Raw genomic sequence first — 15,713 nt, forward strand, 5'->3', positions numbered from 1 at the left:
TGGACAGGCAGCTGAGCTTTTGGAGTTGAGGTGAACCATGACAGCCCACATGGCTGAAGAAAAAAAATAAATCGGAGAGGCTTAATTTAAAAAAAAAATAAATTGTCTGTTTGCCTAAAGCAATCATTTTCCTCGCAAATTAATTTCAGTAGCAAATTATTATTTAAATATTAAGCTTCAATCCGTTTCCTTAAAGCCAGCAAGGCTGACTGCAGTTAGAGTATAAATGACACTACTGTTTCTTTTATGTCTTATTATAACAGCAGTCCACCTTGAGCAGACATATTGGTGTCATATTCTGTAGGAAATTCTGGAAGTGATGGTGAATAATGAGGCAGTCGATCAGCTCCCTTTTCCCCTGTCTCCTCCTCTTGCACACTCTCAGTACACCAGCCTAATCTCTGAATCTTAACTCGCTGAAACTTAGATTTCCATTGAAGAATAAAATCAAAATGTGCAAGGCAAACTGTCCAAATGCTAGGAGGCTGCACATCAAATCATGGAATGTTTACTGCATGATTTATAATCAATAATCTAATCAAATTAGAACAAAAAAATAGAGGCTAGTATTGCCTCAGTAGTACGATATGATGTAATTGTGAACCAGGCTTAGTGAAAGTTCAAGGATGAATCTACCGCTATGCTGTATGAACAGGAGTTTTGGAAACTCAGGTCCAGATGTTTGTTCCCAGGTCAGGTGCACAGAGACACAGGAATTCTCAGCTTTGTCAACCTGATCTTTAGAAGTGGATACACAACTGTCAGGTTTTCAGTCTGAAGTGTAGATTGCATCCGAGAAGATTGAGGAGGGCACAGGCAAGCTAGGGAGAAAGCCTGCCTTAGGAATCTGCTACTGTTATAATATTTAAACATAAAGACTAAAGCGTAAATGATCAACAAATCCTTCACTACACCACCTCCTCCATGCCAACCCGTACCATCTCATGCCTCCCACTCACTGATCATAGCCCCCCATACTCCTCAAACCACACTCTATAAAACAGATGGCTCCTCCATGCCAACATATGCCACCCCATACCCTTTTTATCATCCCTGTACCAAACTAATACCAGCACATGCTCTTACGTAAATTAAGTTTCAAACAAAATACCATATATAGTGTCTCTTCTAGACTTCACTTTTTAAAAAAATATACTCATTTATAAATCCACTAACTGGATTTACATTCCTTCAAATAAATAAAGCTTTATACCAATAAACATTTAATTCAAGTATATAATCCCTTATAACAATGAATACTGGAAGTCATAGTCCCACATCAAAGAATCTATAACCCCTTGTAGCTGGCAGGCATTATATTGTGATAATGGATGCTTGTGAAATCAGTCATGCAGCATCAAAACCATCAACTCAAATAGAGAGAGAGAGAAATAGCAAGTAATCTTATTTTTAATGTTTAAGCATTTTTTCCACGATTTAAGGGGCAGGAGTTTCAAATGCCTTGCAACTTGACAGCTCCCCTTCTTGACATTTTTAACAATTGATTTTCACAGAACTGTTGACATTTCCAATGAGATTGACATAATTAAGTGTACTTCTCATTCACATTTAGGGCTACTTTCATGGTTTCCAAACAGTACCTGAACTCCATCAAAGATACCCCAGGACGTATCCAAACAAATGCAAAACTTAAGGCTGGTTTTTACCAGGCCTGCTCTGCAAACATCAGGTTTTACACTTCAAGGCCCATAAAATCTCATTTCAGTAGAGGCAGCTGATGATCTCATTAGGCAGAAATCGCTGTAAAATACGCAAATCCCAATCCAACCCTTTTCCTGCCAAGGCGAAAATGGAAATGCTGTTTTCAGGGGTGAAACTTGTGATCTTTTGGGCTACTCCAGCACTTTTACCCTGCTGAGAGGCTCTTCATTGTGATTAAGAACAGAAAAACAAACAGGATTCGATGTGCCTGAAAACCCAGATTTCCATGCCGCAACTCTGCGATGTGCCATTAATAGTTAAGTTCAGTTAATTTTAACAGACGTTAAATGTTAAAGTTAATTAATGCAGTTAATTAACAGATGGTAAGATTAACTGATATCTGTATTTTCTGAATACCAGCTGTTGTTTAAATGCACATAGCCAAACAAAAGTATACCTATTTGACACTTAGCAGCTGTTTGCTCATGCAGGATCTCACATGTTACATGATTTGACATTCCACTGGGAAAATCCACAGAGCTCTTTCTGCCTTGCTGTCATTAACAAGCAAGAAGTGCAACAGGCCCCTGTCACTGCATGTCAATGAAGTCTCCCTTCTAACAGGATCGGAACAACAGTGAGGAATATGCTGTGCTTTATTGGGATGAAACTGTTCTTGAGCAATTGTACAAAATCAGGAAATAGTGACTGCCTGATCTGTATTCTGTCTGATTTATTTTTCAACAGTGAATTCAATAACTGTGCTTTTTTTGTGAATGAGGTCTTTGGATTATAGATTCATAACTCAATAAATTCTATCTATTTTTGCCCCACATATTGTTCCCCTCTCCTACACCTAAATATAGTTTCCATTTGTACAAGATGTCTGATGGGCTGGGATGAAAGTTAAAGATCAACTAAAAGTTAATGAAAGGGGACCAGGATTTTCCCTTTCTCCTTCCCTGTTTTGGGGAGGTGTCCTTAAGAGCAAGATACCCTTGATCCTTCCAATGGGAAACCTGCCAGATCAAATACAACTCAGGTACTTGCGTAGTGATCTGAAGTGCTTCTGATCCCAAGTCGGTGATGCTCCCCCTCCCCTTAATCTGCTGGCCAATTTCATGCCCACAGTGTGAAGCATGACCCCGTCAAAGGCCCAGGCTCCTGGCTAAGCAACAGCGCTGGATACAAAGAGCAGCAGCAATGTTTTATGGTTTCAAGAGGTCAGGGGTTGGCATTGTGGGGGAGAAGGGCTTGGAGGTGCAGAGGTAAGATCAGAGGTTAACTTTCTGCAGTCACGCCTTGCTTTCCTCTATGCCTCCAGATTTGGGAGCAACCCTGATTCTCAAGCACCCTCTTTCCTCCAATTTGGCTGACAGTCTACCCCTGCTGTAGCAGTTGAGAAGACGTTGGCCCAGTTGAGGTTCTTAGGTGGTTGTTAAAGAGTCATAGAAATGTACAGCACGGGAACAGACCCTTCGGTCCAACTCATCCGTGCTGATCAGATATCCTAAATTAATTTAGTCCCATTTTCCTGTATTTGGCCCATATCCCTCTATACCCATCCAGATGCCTTTTAAATGTTGTAATTGTACCAGCCTCCACCACTTCCTCTGGCAGCTCATTCCATAAATGCACCACCTTCTGTGTGAAAATGTTGCCCTTTAGGTCCCTCTCACCTTAAACCTATTCCCTCTAGTTTTGGATACCCCAACCCTGGGGAAAAGACCTCGGTTATTCACCATATCCATGCCCCTCGTGATTTTATAAACCCCTGTAAGGTCACCCCTCAGCCTCCGACGCTCCGGGGAAAATAGCCCCAACCTATTCAGCCTGTTCCTATACCTCAGACCTTCCAATTCTGGCAACATCCTTGTAAGTCCTTTCTGAACCATTTCAAGTTTAACAACATCTTTCCAATAGCAGGGAGACAAGAATTGAAAGCAGTATTCCAAAAGTGGCCTAACCAATGTTCTGTACAGCCTAATTGATTGCCAGCAGACTGGGGAAGTCAACCCTGGCCTTCCCAGCTCAAACTTCATTCCTAAAGTGCTGGGAAATCGGTGGTTATCTCCCTGGCTCCAACCCACCTGATAATTTCCCCTTCCCCGCACCTCCACCACTACTTCTAGATGAAACAATTTCCAGCCAGGCTTTTCAAAACAAGATAAAGACAATGTTTCGTTACAAAGTCGTAAAGTGAGGTATTCTCCCTGGATTGAATAAAATTGGTATTAAAGCTGAAAATCAGACCATGAAAGTATTCTTATGAATAATTTATTTGCAGCATTTGTTATATCCAACAGATTTCAATGAATAATTCACCCACACACTTTCTTTCACACTATATTTTAGTTAGGTTTAATGCTTTAAATATGAATTTCAGCACGTAAGTTCACATAGTATCATTATACTCAAATACTTTGACCCAAAATATTTCAGTTCTCAATGAGTTTAATTTGCATTACTTGGATTGACTTTAATTATATTTACAATTGTTAGCGCATGATTTCTACCAATCAATCTCTACTACTTCAGTGTCACACTCAAAATACCGGAGACTAAAAAACATGTCTGCTCTTAATACCTCAATGTTTGTGTCAGACAATCATCATCAGTGTCAGACAATATCTGTAGTATCAGTCCATGTGGGAGGAATCTTCCCAGCTGCTGAACAACTTGGGCATTGCTGAGAAAGTTGGCAACCTGCGCTGAGGTTAACACGAGGGAGATTCTCGACATCGAGAGTGAGATGTCCCACTTTACAACCAAGCAAGACGAGAATCTTGCCACTGAGTGGCGAGAGGCCTATTTTCATTTATTGGTACGCTTTAACATCTCATCGTTAGTTAGTCTCACCTCATTAATATGCATTTTCCCATTCTTTCACCCGCCAGCAACAATTCCCGACATGAAAGTCAAAGCGGTTACCTGGCAACTCCAGCTCGCCACTTGCCCCTCCAGCCCTCCATCTTGGACACCAGTTACCAAGTCTCAGGGTACTCTCTGTGGGAAGCATCTAAACCTGCATGCACAGATGTTGACACATTACCTTGACCAGCCTCACTGCACCCTCATGGCATTTCCAAACCACTTACTGTAAGGATCCACACTTCCATGTTGCATTTTGGAGCACACCAGTTCATGCATTGGACCAGGCTGAATCTCAGGGCTCCCCATTGTTCTCTTAGCGCTCACTCACTCTGTTTTCTGAAGAAGGGTCTCGACCCGAAACGTCAGCTTTCCTGCTCCTCTGATGCTGCTTGGCCTGCTGTGTTCATCCAGCTCTACACCTTGTTATCTCACTCTGTACCTAGTTGGACGCTGAAATCATCCCTGTCTTGCCATTTGCTGCATTTGCCTTTCTGCACTGTGCCCCCTCAGTCAGAGATTAAAGGCTCACAGTATGTCTGTCAGGCTTTTTAGTACTGCGCCTCAAAGCCGGTCAGCAGTGATCAGTCTAAGGGGTGGACATGTTCCTTGCTACGTCAATCTCACAGCAGCCTCTGCAATAAAACACAGAGCATGTGCAACTGCCAAATAGCCGTGTCTCGAAGTCTCAGTGGATTAATCCTCAGTAAAGTCTTCAGTCAAAGGCATTGTCTGCTACCAACCCAGGCTTGGACATGGTCAATCAGCACACCTGGAGCAGACAGGGTCAGGGAGTGTGTATCTCTACAGCGCAGGGTGGGGGCGTAGGCAGTCATTAGTCCTGCAGGTCCAAGGAGTCGCACTGAGTTAGTTGGAGAGTTGCACCAAGATCAGTCAGGAGCCCAGCCCATTGGTCAGGGCTGTTCATCCGAGTTGCTCAGCTTGATGGGCGATTGTAAGCCCTGAGAATCAGCTCAATGAAAGTCGAAGGGATTTCATCTGGAGACACCATTGTGGTACGGAAGTAGAGGAAAACAATTCTGGGGATTGGGCGGAATGCTGGGACGGAAAGGGGGATTTCTCGGCTTATAAATTGTGGAGCCGATAATGCATTACCTGTCCCCCCTACCCTGGCCTCAGCAGGAATGCAGAGAGACCAGATAGTTTGCATGTCAAACTTGTAGGGCCAGTGCTCAGGGGTAAGACTGAGAGATGAAGTTATTATTCAAAGAGGAATGAGGAAATATGTGGAATGGGCTCAACAGGGAGAATATTTCCTTCCCCAAAGGGGATTTTTATGATAACTGATGACAATCTCACACTTATAGTCCAGATTGATTAACTGAATTCAAACACTGTGATGGGTTTTGAGCCCATGTGCTCAGAGCATTTCTCCGGGCCTCTGGATTACAAGGCCAGTGACATTACCATTAAGCCAGCATGGATGGTTAATGTTAGTTAAAGCACGGCTAAGTTATAGTATCAGCATTGCATAGTGTAGACAGGGCCCTAGAATTCCATTTCATAGGTCCAAAACCCCCAGTCGAAGGGTAGCTAGATGCCAACTTCCCTTTGACAAGTCCTGCCAAGTTTGGTTTGAGATTGGCCAACGGTGTCAGAAAAGTTTGCCAACAAACTAACAGAAAGGTCTAGGCCCGAAACGTCAGCCTTTCTGCTCCTATGATGCTGCTTGGCCTGCTGTGTTCATCCAGCTCTGCACCTTGTTGTCAACAGACCACAGACATTTTGCTTTCATGTAGAGAGAGAATTGAAGAAAAGCTACTTGAGATCAATTTGCCTTCTGACCTTGATAAAGGACAACTAACAGGAAAGAAATCTCAATGAGAAAAGAGATTGTAAAAGAATGCTCCTAACACTCAAAGCCCAATCTCTTTTCAGTGTAGTGACATTTCTCAAGTCTCTCTAAAGTTTCTAATCAAAACACTGTTTTATTGATTTCAGCCCCAGGAAAATTTCTTTTGTGTCAGATAAATACTTCATCAAAAGCTTTCAGACAATCTAAACTCAATAGCAGTATGTAGTAAGATATGCATTATTTAGAATGCTCTCCATGACTATCATGTAAACAGAGGTAACAGTTGAATGGAAATGATGTCTGCATTCTGGTGAAATTTACCTTTTAAAGAAGTGAATAACGTGCACGATGTGCTAGAATCTGATTGTTAATGTGGAGCGTGTCCATGTGAAAATAGTAGAAGTGGAAGTTGTTGAGGGGAGTGACTGTTAAGTGGAGTGACTGTTGAGATGGTTTTACTTGGGTAGGCAGTATGGCTGACATTGGTACAAAGCGGATACAATTTCTGCTTCAAATGGAAAAGCTTCGAGAGTTGCATCCTTATTCTAATGCACACCAGGGAGCGGTCTGCATCCTACTCAATGTTGTGGTACTCTGTACAAAGTTGAACAGATTTGGTTTCTCATTACTCAAGTACACAGAAAAATTTGCACTCAGCATTTTAAAATTGCATGCTCATATTTTAAATTGATTATTTCTTCATAATCAGTTATATTTTAATTTGTTCAATTTTTCTTTCTATCCCAACAGGATATGGAAAGTTCAGGAGCTTTTGGACTACCTGGAATACCAGGAAAACCTGGACCCCCAGGACTGCCAGGATTCCCAGTAAGAATATTAACTATGTCCATGACTTATAATCAAGAAAACTGATTTTAGTGTCATAAACTCAGGAGCAGTGGATTTAAAGAAATAATTGCTTGGTTGCCTACACTTACTTCAGTGAAAAAATGCATGGGTATTTTATTTTGGTGAAATTTCTGTCCCTTTGCCTCCCTCACATGCAGATGAAACATTGTAGTTGTTTGCAGTGGGCAAAATCAGCAAACTAGCATTAATAAATTAAAAATGCTTCAGCATATTTGAAGGTTACCATTGACAAGAAAGTAAGATGGACCAGACATATAAATACTGCGCCATACCGATATAAATACTGTGGTGACACGACCAAGTCAGAAGCTGGTGGTACTACAGCATGTAACTCATCTCCTGACTGCTCAGACTCTGTCACCTATCTACACAATATACAAGTCAGGAGTGTGATGCAAGACTCCCCAGTTACCTGAATGGGTATGGCTCTAAACACACGCAAGAAACTTGATATCACCCAGAACGAGGCAGGCTGCTTGATTGGCACCCTATCCAACACCTTAAACATTCACTCCCTCAAACACCGACCAATTACAAAATGCACTGACATAAATTACCAAGTGTCCTTTGACAGCACCTTCTAAACCTGTGACTTCTACCACCTCGAAGGAAAACAGCGGCAGATACATGAAAAAAGCAGCAACCTGTAAGTTGGTGCCCAAGCCACACGCCATCTTGGAACTGTATTACCATTCCTTTACTGTTGCTGAGTTAATGTCCTGAAATTCTTTTCCTGACAGCACTGTGGGTGTACCTATGGATTATAATGGTTCAAGAAGGCTGCTCACCACCACCATCATTTCAAGGCCTACTAGGGATAAATAACATTTGTTACAAGTGATGCCCACATTCCATGAAAGAATAAAAATAAATAAATTGGGCTTGTTCCTTCAATTAGTTCAAAACCAGAGTGAAATAATTAATTGATTTTAACTTGCAAAAAATCCACTCACTTACACTGTTGAAATCAGGCTGAATACAATCTTAAAATTGCACAGATATATGTATATGTAGATTAAGACAGTTAGGTGTTGAATTCTTTTTAACACCCAACAGATGATGAGTTTGTCATTAGTATCTTGTCATTAGTCTGTAACTGACTGATTATAACTCATGTAAAATCAGTATTGGTAGAACATCAAAGGTTGGAATGATAATGTTAAGGAACCCCAGCCGTCTCGACTTTAAATCTCATTGAACCAAGTTGTGGATCTGAATGTAATACATCTGGTCAATTATGGACTGGCACCAGAGAAAATAACCCTGAATGCTGCCAAATTGTCAAACAGTTTCTATCAGGAGGCAAAATTAGTTTTAGATCATAGAACCCCTACAGTGTGGAAATAGGCCCTTCAGCCCAACAAGTCCACACCCCTATAACCCACCTAATTTACACATCCCTGAACGCTATGAGCGATTTAGCACGGCCAATCTACCTAACCTGCACGTTTTTGGACTGTGGGAGGAAACCCATGCAGACAATATGCAAACTCTACACAGACAGTCACCTGAGGCTGGAATCAAACCCAGGTCCCTGGTGCTGTGAGGCAGCAGTGCTAACCCCTGAGCCACCATGCCTTTGTCTTCAGGCAGCACTGGCAACACATGTTACCCATTACAATCAGTTGCATGATGTGAGCCAGTATTTTAGGAGTCGAAGGTTTCTTCTTGTAATTGCGTTTTTACAGTCATTATTCTGGAACCAACTCAAAAATCCAATTGCACAACTTAAACTGATGGACTAAAAATTATGAACTTAGGATCTCATGATTGCTCATCCAGTGCCATAGCCACTAGGTAGAAACAGACCTTCTGATTACATTGGGTCCTTCCTTGAGGAGAATGACTGACCTCCACTAAACCATTGCCCAGGGACGAATGAATTAATCAAACCTGCGTAAAGGATTGCAAGCACAGACTCACGAAACAAGGCCCTTGAAAATTATGGAATTGTGCTTTGCTGTCACGCAGTGGCAAAGTTGTTGTGACTCAGAAAACTGCTTTGCAGGCTATGTAGCTTCCTTGTGGCTGCAGGCCTCAAATATTTGTTCAACAAGTTGACTCGCTGTCTCTTTGTTTGTAGGGTTTAAAGGGCGAACCAGGTTCTCCGGGTGAAAAAGTAAGTGCAACCTAATTAAGAGATCTTTTTAAACCCCATGTCTCTCTCATTGTGGCCTTTTGAGCAGAAAAGGTTGGATCTGCAGGGGGGCTGGGGGTGACGGCGTTCTTGGGTTTCCAAAATATCAATGAAGTGCAAACTGACATTTGAAAATCGCAAAAATTACTGTGAGATAGAGTTTTACAGTTTGAAGTGCAAGTGGATTACAGGTATACATATTTGGCATACACTTCCTCTCCACAAACTTTGCTGCTTGTTTTCAGAACTCTAGGTCCTTTTTTTATTGAACATTTCCCGATCAATATTGCTATGGGAACCGTCACAATGTTACTGTACTCTCTGGCCATTATGTGGAACAAGTTTCTGAAGTCTCTGCTTCCATCTTGTATGTTTATAAAGAAAGTATATCATCTGACTGTGGGCAAAAGCTTTAGCAATTGCACTGTCTTTGGCTATTAGTGGCACTTAATTGCTATTGCTGTTGATTCCACTAGCCTCCCTGACGTTAACTTTAGGCTGCAGTTTAGGAGTTGTGCTGTAATGTCAAAGCCCAAACACAATCTCCATGCATGGACAGTGTCTTCTGCTACTGTCCTTCTCTATATCTATCTATCTCCCTACCCCGAACGTCTCGTAGGACCAAATTACTGCAGATGCTGGAATCTGTACTGAAAGCAACAAATGTTGGAGATCACAGTGGATCAGGCAGCATCCGTGGAGAGACAGCAAGCTAATGTTGCATGTCGAGATGACTCTTCTTCAGAGCTTGGTCTGGAAGTCTGGTTCATGGCTTCATTATTTTAAGATTCCATTTTTCCAATGCTGCTATAGCTGATTTCACCCTTCCGTAAGCTATTCGAAACCTTGCATTGCACCTTCTCAACGACACACTCCCATTCACTACCATCCCCTCCAGTTTAGTGTGTGCTGGAACGGCAAACTGACTGCACTGTTCTTGTTTTTCTGGCCTCAGCCATCAGATCTGGGGACCTGCACATTTACTCTGTTCGACTAATACCGGGTTCTCCTTAGCTTCCCGCCTGTCTTCTAAACTGTTTATTCAGCTACTGTGCCCCTTCTCATGGCACCTCTACACCCCACCTTTAACAAACTTTCTCAAAGATCTTCTTTGCATATGCCTTCGAAAGCACTTTGAGACCCCTGCCTACAAGTTTAAAGAGCGGTAGAAAGGGAGGCTGGAAATTCCGTTCCTCAATTCCAGCTAAAATTGTGTGGGATTAATGACCCCTGGCCATGCAAATGTGGGGTCAGAGTCAGGATCCTTTCTGATCCTGCAGTGGTGTTCTCCAACTGATGTTTCCCCAGTTACACCTTCAGTTACTCACAGTCCTGGGTCTGCCTTCTGTGAAGAACGAGTCTGTGCCCAGCCAAATGGGGCTGGGATCAAAGTCCTGCTTTACTGGGTCTGCCTTGAAGAGGAGAATCTCCCTGAAGTGTTGTTCAGAAAAGCAAACCTATCCTTTGCTAATAATAGACAACAGTGAAGAGCATCTGTACACCTTAGAATCCTGAAATGCTATGGGACTGGGGAAGGAGGTTGCTGGGCTGTCTCTGCTACTTTTTCCAGACCAAGAGAACTGCCATGGAATTTTCTTTTGAACTCTTGATAGCACAGAACAATGGCACGAGAAACTTAGCAGTTGCCATTATGGTGTATTTCTGCTCATTCAGCTGCCACTGTTCAGTTTAATAAGAGGATGGAAGTGACTTTATATAGTACAGGTACTATGAGGAAGAGTGATCTCTGAACTAGTTTGAATCATTGAAAAAGATTGAAGACAAATCTTCCCAATTTTTTTCACTGATTTATACTGATTGTGACTTCTCTCCCAGGAGGACACCTGGTTTTTAGGTGTGATGGGAAAGGCATTTTTGATGTGGAAGGAGTCATAGTTGTGTTGGATAAGCTGGATGGACCAATGAGTGCTTGCCTGTCCATCAGTATATGTACATCTGTGTAAAGGTGCCAAGCTCCAGTCATCTATCTCACCCTCCCTTGAGCTGGCTGTCAAGCAGAAGTGCAAATTGATGTTCCTTTGATTTCCTTCTCTGCTGCTCAGAAGTGTATGTATTAAGGACACAGCCTTGAATAAGCAAATCCTGTCGTTCAATATTAATGATGGAATCCTACCTGATATCTCATCTCATCTGAGAAATCAAAACCTTTCCCGTGTCTACAAGGTGAAAGTCAGGGGTCTGATGGAATATTTTTCATTTGCCTTAATGGGTAAAACTGTAACAACAGTCAGAAGGCTCAACACTATCCACATTAAGCAGTCTGCTTTGATGTAGTTTCTTTGGAGTAAAACACCACTGACAAAATAATACACTCTGAGCTGCTTCCCTATATGTTAGCCCATGTAACATATACCACAACCACCAGGCTCTTGTTAAGATAGATATCTTGAAAGTTATTAACAACTCTAACTATGTACACAGTTATGATATCTCAGAATAACATATAGTGTGCATTCTATGCTTACTTACATTACTATTATATTAGATACAGTGCTGACTGGCTGACTGCCTGGAAATATGGTTCAACTGGGGCATTCAAGAGGGCACTGAACAATATTTGAATAAAAGTAATGTGCAAAGGTGTGGGGATAATGCAGAAGATTGGCACTAGATAATGATGCTCATTAAATGAACTAGTGCAAGCTCAAGGGGTCAAGTGGTCTCTTCTGCCCCATAAATTTCATGGATTAATATAAAAACTATTAAAAAATGAAACCGTGAGTACTTAGGGTGATCGAAATAAATGACTGAGTCTGTGGTCTGATGATGTTGAATTTATCATCCAATGCTGAGTTCTGTGAAGTGCCTAAGTAGCAATTGAAGTGCTGCTCCTCTAACTTTTATTCAGTAGAGACAAGCCCAGCCTGAGGAAGCATTCCTCATAAGACAAATTGCTCATTCCAGGTATTAATGCAGCAAACTTTCTCTGAACTGTCTCCAATACTTGTTTAATTAAGGAGACCAAAACTGTACACAGTACTCCAGATGTCCTTTCACAAGTCGCCGATATAATTGAAACATGTTATCTTTACTTTTATATTAAATCACTCCTTTTATAAAAGATATTATTTCATTTGCTTTCTTATCTTGTTGATGTACTTGCATACTAAATTTTAGTAACTCTCACACCAGAACATCTGGATCCCTCAGAATCCCTGCACTTCAGAATTCTGCAGTCGTTCCTCCATTTAATAATACTTTGTTCTTTTATTCTTCCTTCCAAAATCAACAATCAAACGTCCAAAAATGTGCAGGTATAGCCATGGTAAAAACGCCATGTGGGGTTACGGGAATGGAGTCAGGGACTGGGTCTGGGTAGGATGCTCTTTGGAAGGTCGGTGCTGAGACTATGGGCCAAATGGACTCTTTCTGCACTATAGGATTCTTTGATTCTAACAATTGTGTGATTTTGAGATTAACAGACCAACTGACTGAATGCTTAAGTGAGAGTGAGATGGAGACCTTTTATACTGGAGTGTTCACGTGTCATGATGTCCTTTAGGTGTCTTAGCGGCTTTAAGACCTGTGCAATAATAATTCATTCTCGATACACATTCCATCCACCAACATTGTCATCATATTCTGGTCGCTGTGAATTTCATCTACAATATGCATTGAGGCAGGTTGCTGTGATTTCTTTAACAGCACCACCTAAACATCTCAAGTCCAACTCCTAGAACAGCAAGAGTAACTATTGCATGGCAATTATCATTCAATCCCTACAGTGCAGAAACAGGCCCTTCAGCCCAACAAGTCCACACTGCCCCTCCCAAGAGCATCCCACCCAGACCCCTGTATTTCCCATGTCTAACGTAAACATCCCTGAACACTATGGGCAATTTAGCATGGCCAATCCACCCAGCCTGCACATCTTTGGACTGTGGGAGGAAACCAGAGCAAACCCACACAGACACAGGGAGAATGTGCAAACTCCACACAGACAGTCCCCTGAGGGTGGAATCAAACCCAGGTCCCTGGTGCTGTGAGGCAGCAGTGCTAACCACTGAGCCACCATGCCGACCCTAATACCAGCAGCTCCAGCAAATCACACATCTGTCACCCTTCCTTTGTCGTTGTTTGATCAAAACCCTGGAACTCCCTCCCAAACAAAACATAGTCAGAAAAGGAGGCCTGTCAGCACCTACTGAAGGGCAACTAGGAACAGGCAACAAGTGTCAACTTTGCTACCAATTTCCATATCCTCAGAATAGCAGTTTAAAAAAAAAGTTGAGCCTTTGCATTTTAGATTTCCATTCCAAGTACAGAATAAACTGGGCTCCCAGTGTAAAGTGACATTCTAATGGAATGCGTATAAATCACAGGCAGAGATCCCACAACTTCTTGACAACTGCTCTCTAGCAGCACTCAATCAAGGACTTTTTAACCTGCCTATGATTAATGCGGAGAAAAGGGTAGCCACTTGCCTTCCTCACAGGCACTTACTTAGTGTGCAAGGAAGTTCCAGCAGGACCTGCTCTTCTCCCATTTAGTCAATTCAATAATATTCACTCTTCCTTTAAAAATTACTCTAAAATAATAACAGGAGTAAAACCCCAATGGCATCTGACAACTGTGTCTTATTTGTTTTTAAGGGGCTTCCAGGAATCCAAGGCCAACCTGGACCCATTGGACAAGCTGGATTACCAGGACCTGTGGTTAGTATTTAATTACTTATTGATTTTATTGCCTGTATTTTTCCCATTTGCTTCAACACTGTTGCAGTCCATTGCAGGAGTAGACAATGAAACCACTGCGGCTGCATAGAAAAAGCAAATTCATTAGTTACTCCATCTCTGGGTATTTGTCAGTGTCCTGATTTGCTCCTGAGATCCTGTGGACTCGGGTTGACATTAGGACAGATCAGAACAATTCTGCAAGTGTTGCTTGTTTTGCTTATCTTTTTTACATGGATGATTAATGCAAAAGTATTGAAAGAAAGATTTGCATTTATGCAGTGCCTGCCATGTCCTCAGATTGCCTCAAAGCAGTCTGCAGCAAATGAAGTACATTTGAAGTGTAGATATTGTTGTAATGTGGGAAATGCAGTGGCTAAATTACACACAGCAAAAGTCCACACGCAGCAAGGTGTAATGAATAGATAGTACGTTTATGTGATGTTAGTTAAGGTAACCTTGTGATCAGAACAATCGGGAGAGTTCTGAGGAAGGGTCACCAGACCCGAAATGTTAACTGATTTCTCCTTCACAGATGCTGCCAGACTTGCTGAGCTTTTCCAGCAACTTCTGTTTTTGTTAGGGAAAGCTGTAGTGTTTTTCTTTAAAATGGTAGCATGGAATACCTTACCAGAGAGGGTGAGCTCAGTTTAACTCAATGCACTGGAGCGTAGGTATAGATTAACTTACTTAGCGCTCGAAACCACAAGCTGCTAACTCAGATGTCAGCGTATCAAGACCTACAAAGGAACAATCCATAGAAACAAGACAACAAAGCTTTACATCCCCATATTGTGCCTAATGTAAGAGGTGCATTTGTCATTGAATTTACTGGCGACAGCAAATAGTTAGCATCACTGCTTCAATGTAGGCAACTGCCCCATAATGCACTTGGATGGTATAAATGATGGGCAGTGAACTCTGTTTTCCCACCATGTGACTGATTCTGCTATCCTGGAGTGAGATCATAGAGTCCCTACTGTGCAGATTGGGGCCATTCAGCCCATCAAGTCTGCAACAAGCCTCTGAAGAAGACCCCACCCTATCCCCATAACACCACATTTATCATAGTAAACCCGCCTAGCCTGTACATAGCAAATAATTTGGCACAGCCAATCCACATAAACTGCACATGTTTGGACTGTGGGAGGAAACCCTTGCAGACACGGGGAGAACATGCAAACTCCACATAGATAGTCGCTCAAGTCTGGAATCGAACCTGGGTCACTAGCACGGTGAGGCAACAGTGCTGACCCATGTGCCACTGTGCTTCCCTATTGCTATTGCCCACTGGGGCAATTGCAGTTACTTCCCTTTCCCCAAAGTGGGCTGCTTCAAAATGAGGGGAGGATCATTCCAAGTGCCTGCCAAATGTAAATACATGAAGCTGACCTCAGGGAGTAAGCCAAAGTCAAGTGATATGACGTGGGAATTCCAAGTGTTATCAAAAATGAGCTGAACACAATGTTGACAGCAAAGAGACCGCCATATCATCCCACTTGTAGAACTGAAGATTTGTGCCCCAGAACTAGCTGCAGTGCTAGTCAAGTTGTTTGAGTACACAATGGCATTTGCCCATTAATATTGAAAATCTCACATGTATGTCCTATTCAGAAAAGGCATGTCAAATTCAATCCTAGAGATAATAGGAACTGCAGATGCT

General features: G+C 42.1%; 1 protein-coding gene across 5 annotated transcripts in view; it reads left to right on the forward strand.

Moving 5' to 3' along the window:
* The window catches only part of LOC109936498 (collagen alpha-1(XV) chain-like), a 224,713-nt gene that overhangs the window by 139,849 nt on the left and 69,151 nt on the right, over positions 1 to 15,713 (forward strand). For all 5 annotated transcript variants that reach the window (XM_048595698.1, XM_048595699.1, XM_048595697.1 and 2 more), the window contains exons 18-20: positions 7,100 to 7,177; positions 9,303 to 9,338; positions 13,970 to 14,032. In XM_048595698.1, coding sequence (XP_048451655.1) covers positions 7,100 to 7,177; positions 9,303 to 9,338; positions 13,970 to 14,032 — 177 coding nt within the window. The remainder of the gene's footprint in view (positions 1 to 7,099; positions 7,178 to 9,302; positions 9,339 to 13,969; positions 14,033 to 15,713) is intronic.

Source organism: Rhincodon typus, chromosome 4, assembly GCF_021869965.1.
Source record: "Rhincodon typus isolate 14 chromosome 4, sRhiTyp1.1, whole genome shotgun sequence".
NCBI classification, from domain to species: domain Eukaryota; kingdom Metazoa; phylum Chordata; class Chondrichthyes; order Orectolobiformes; family Rhincodontidae; genus Rhincodon; species Rhincodon typus.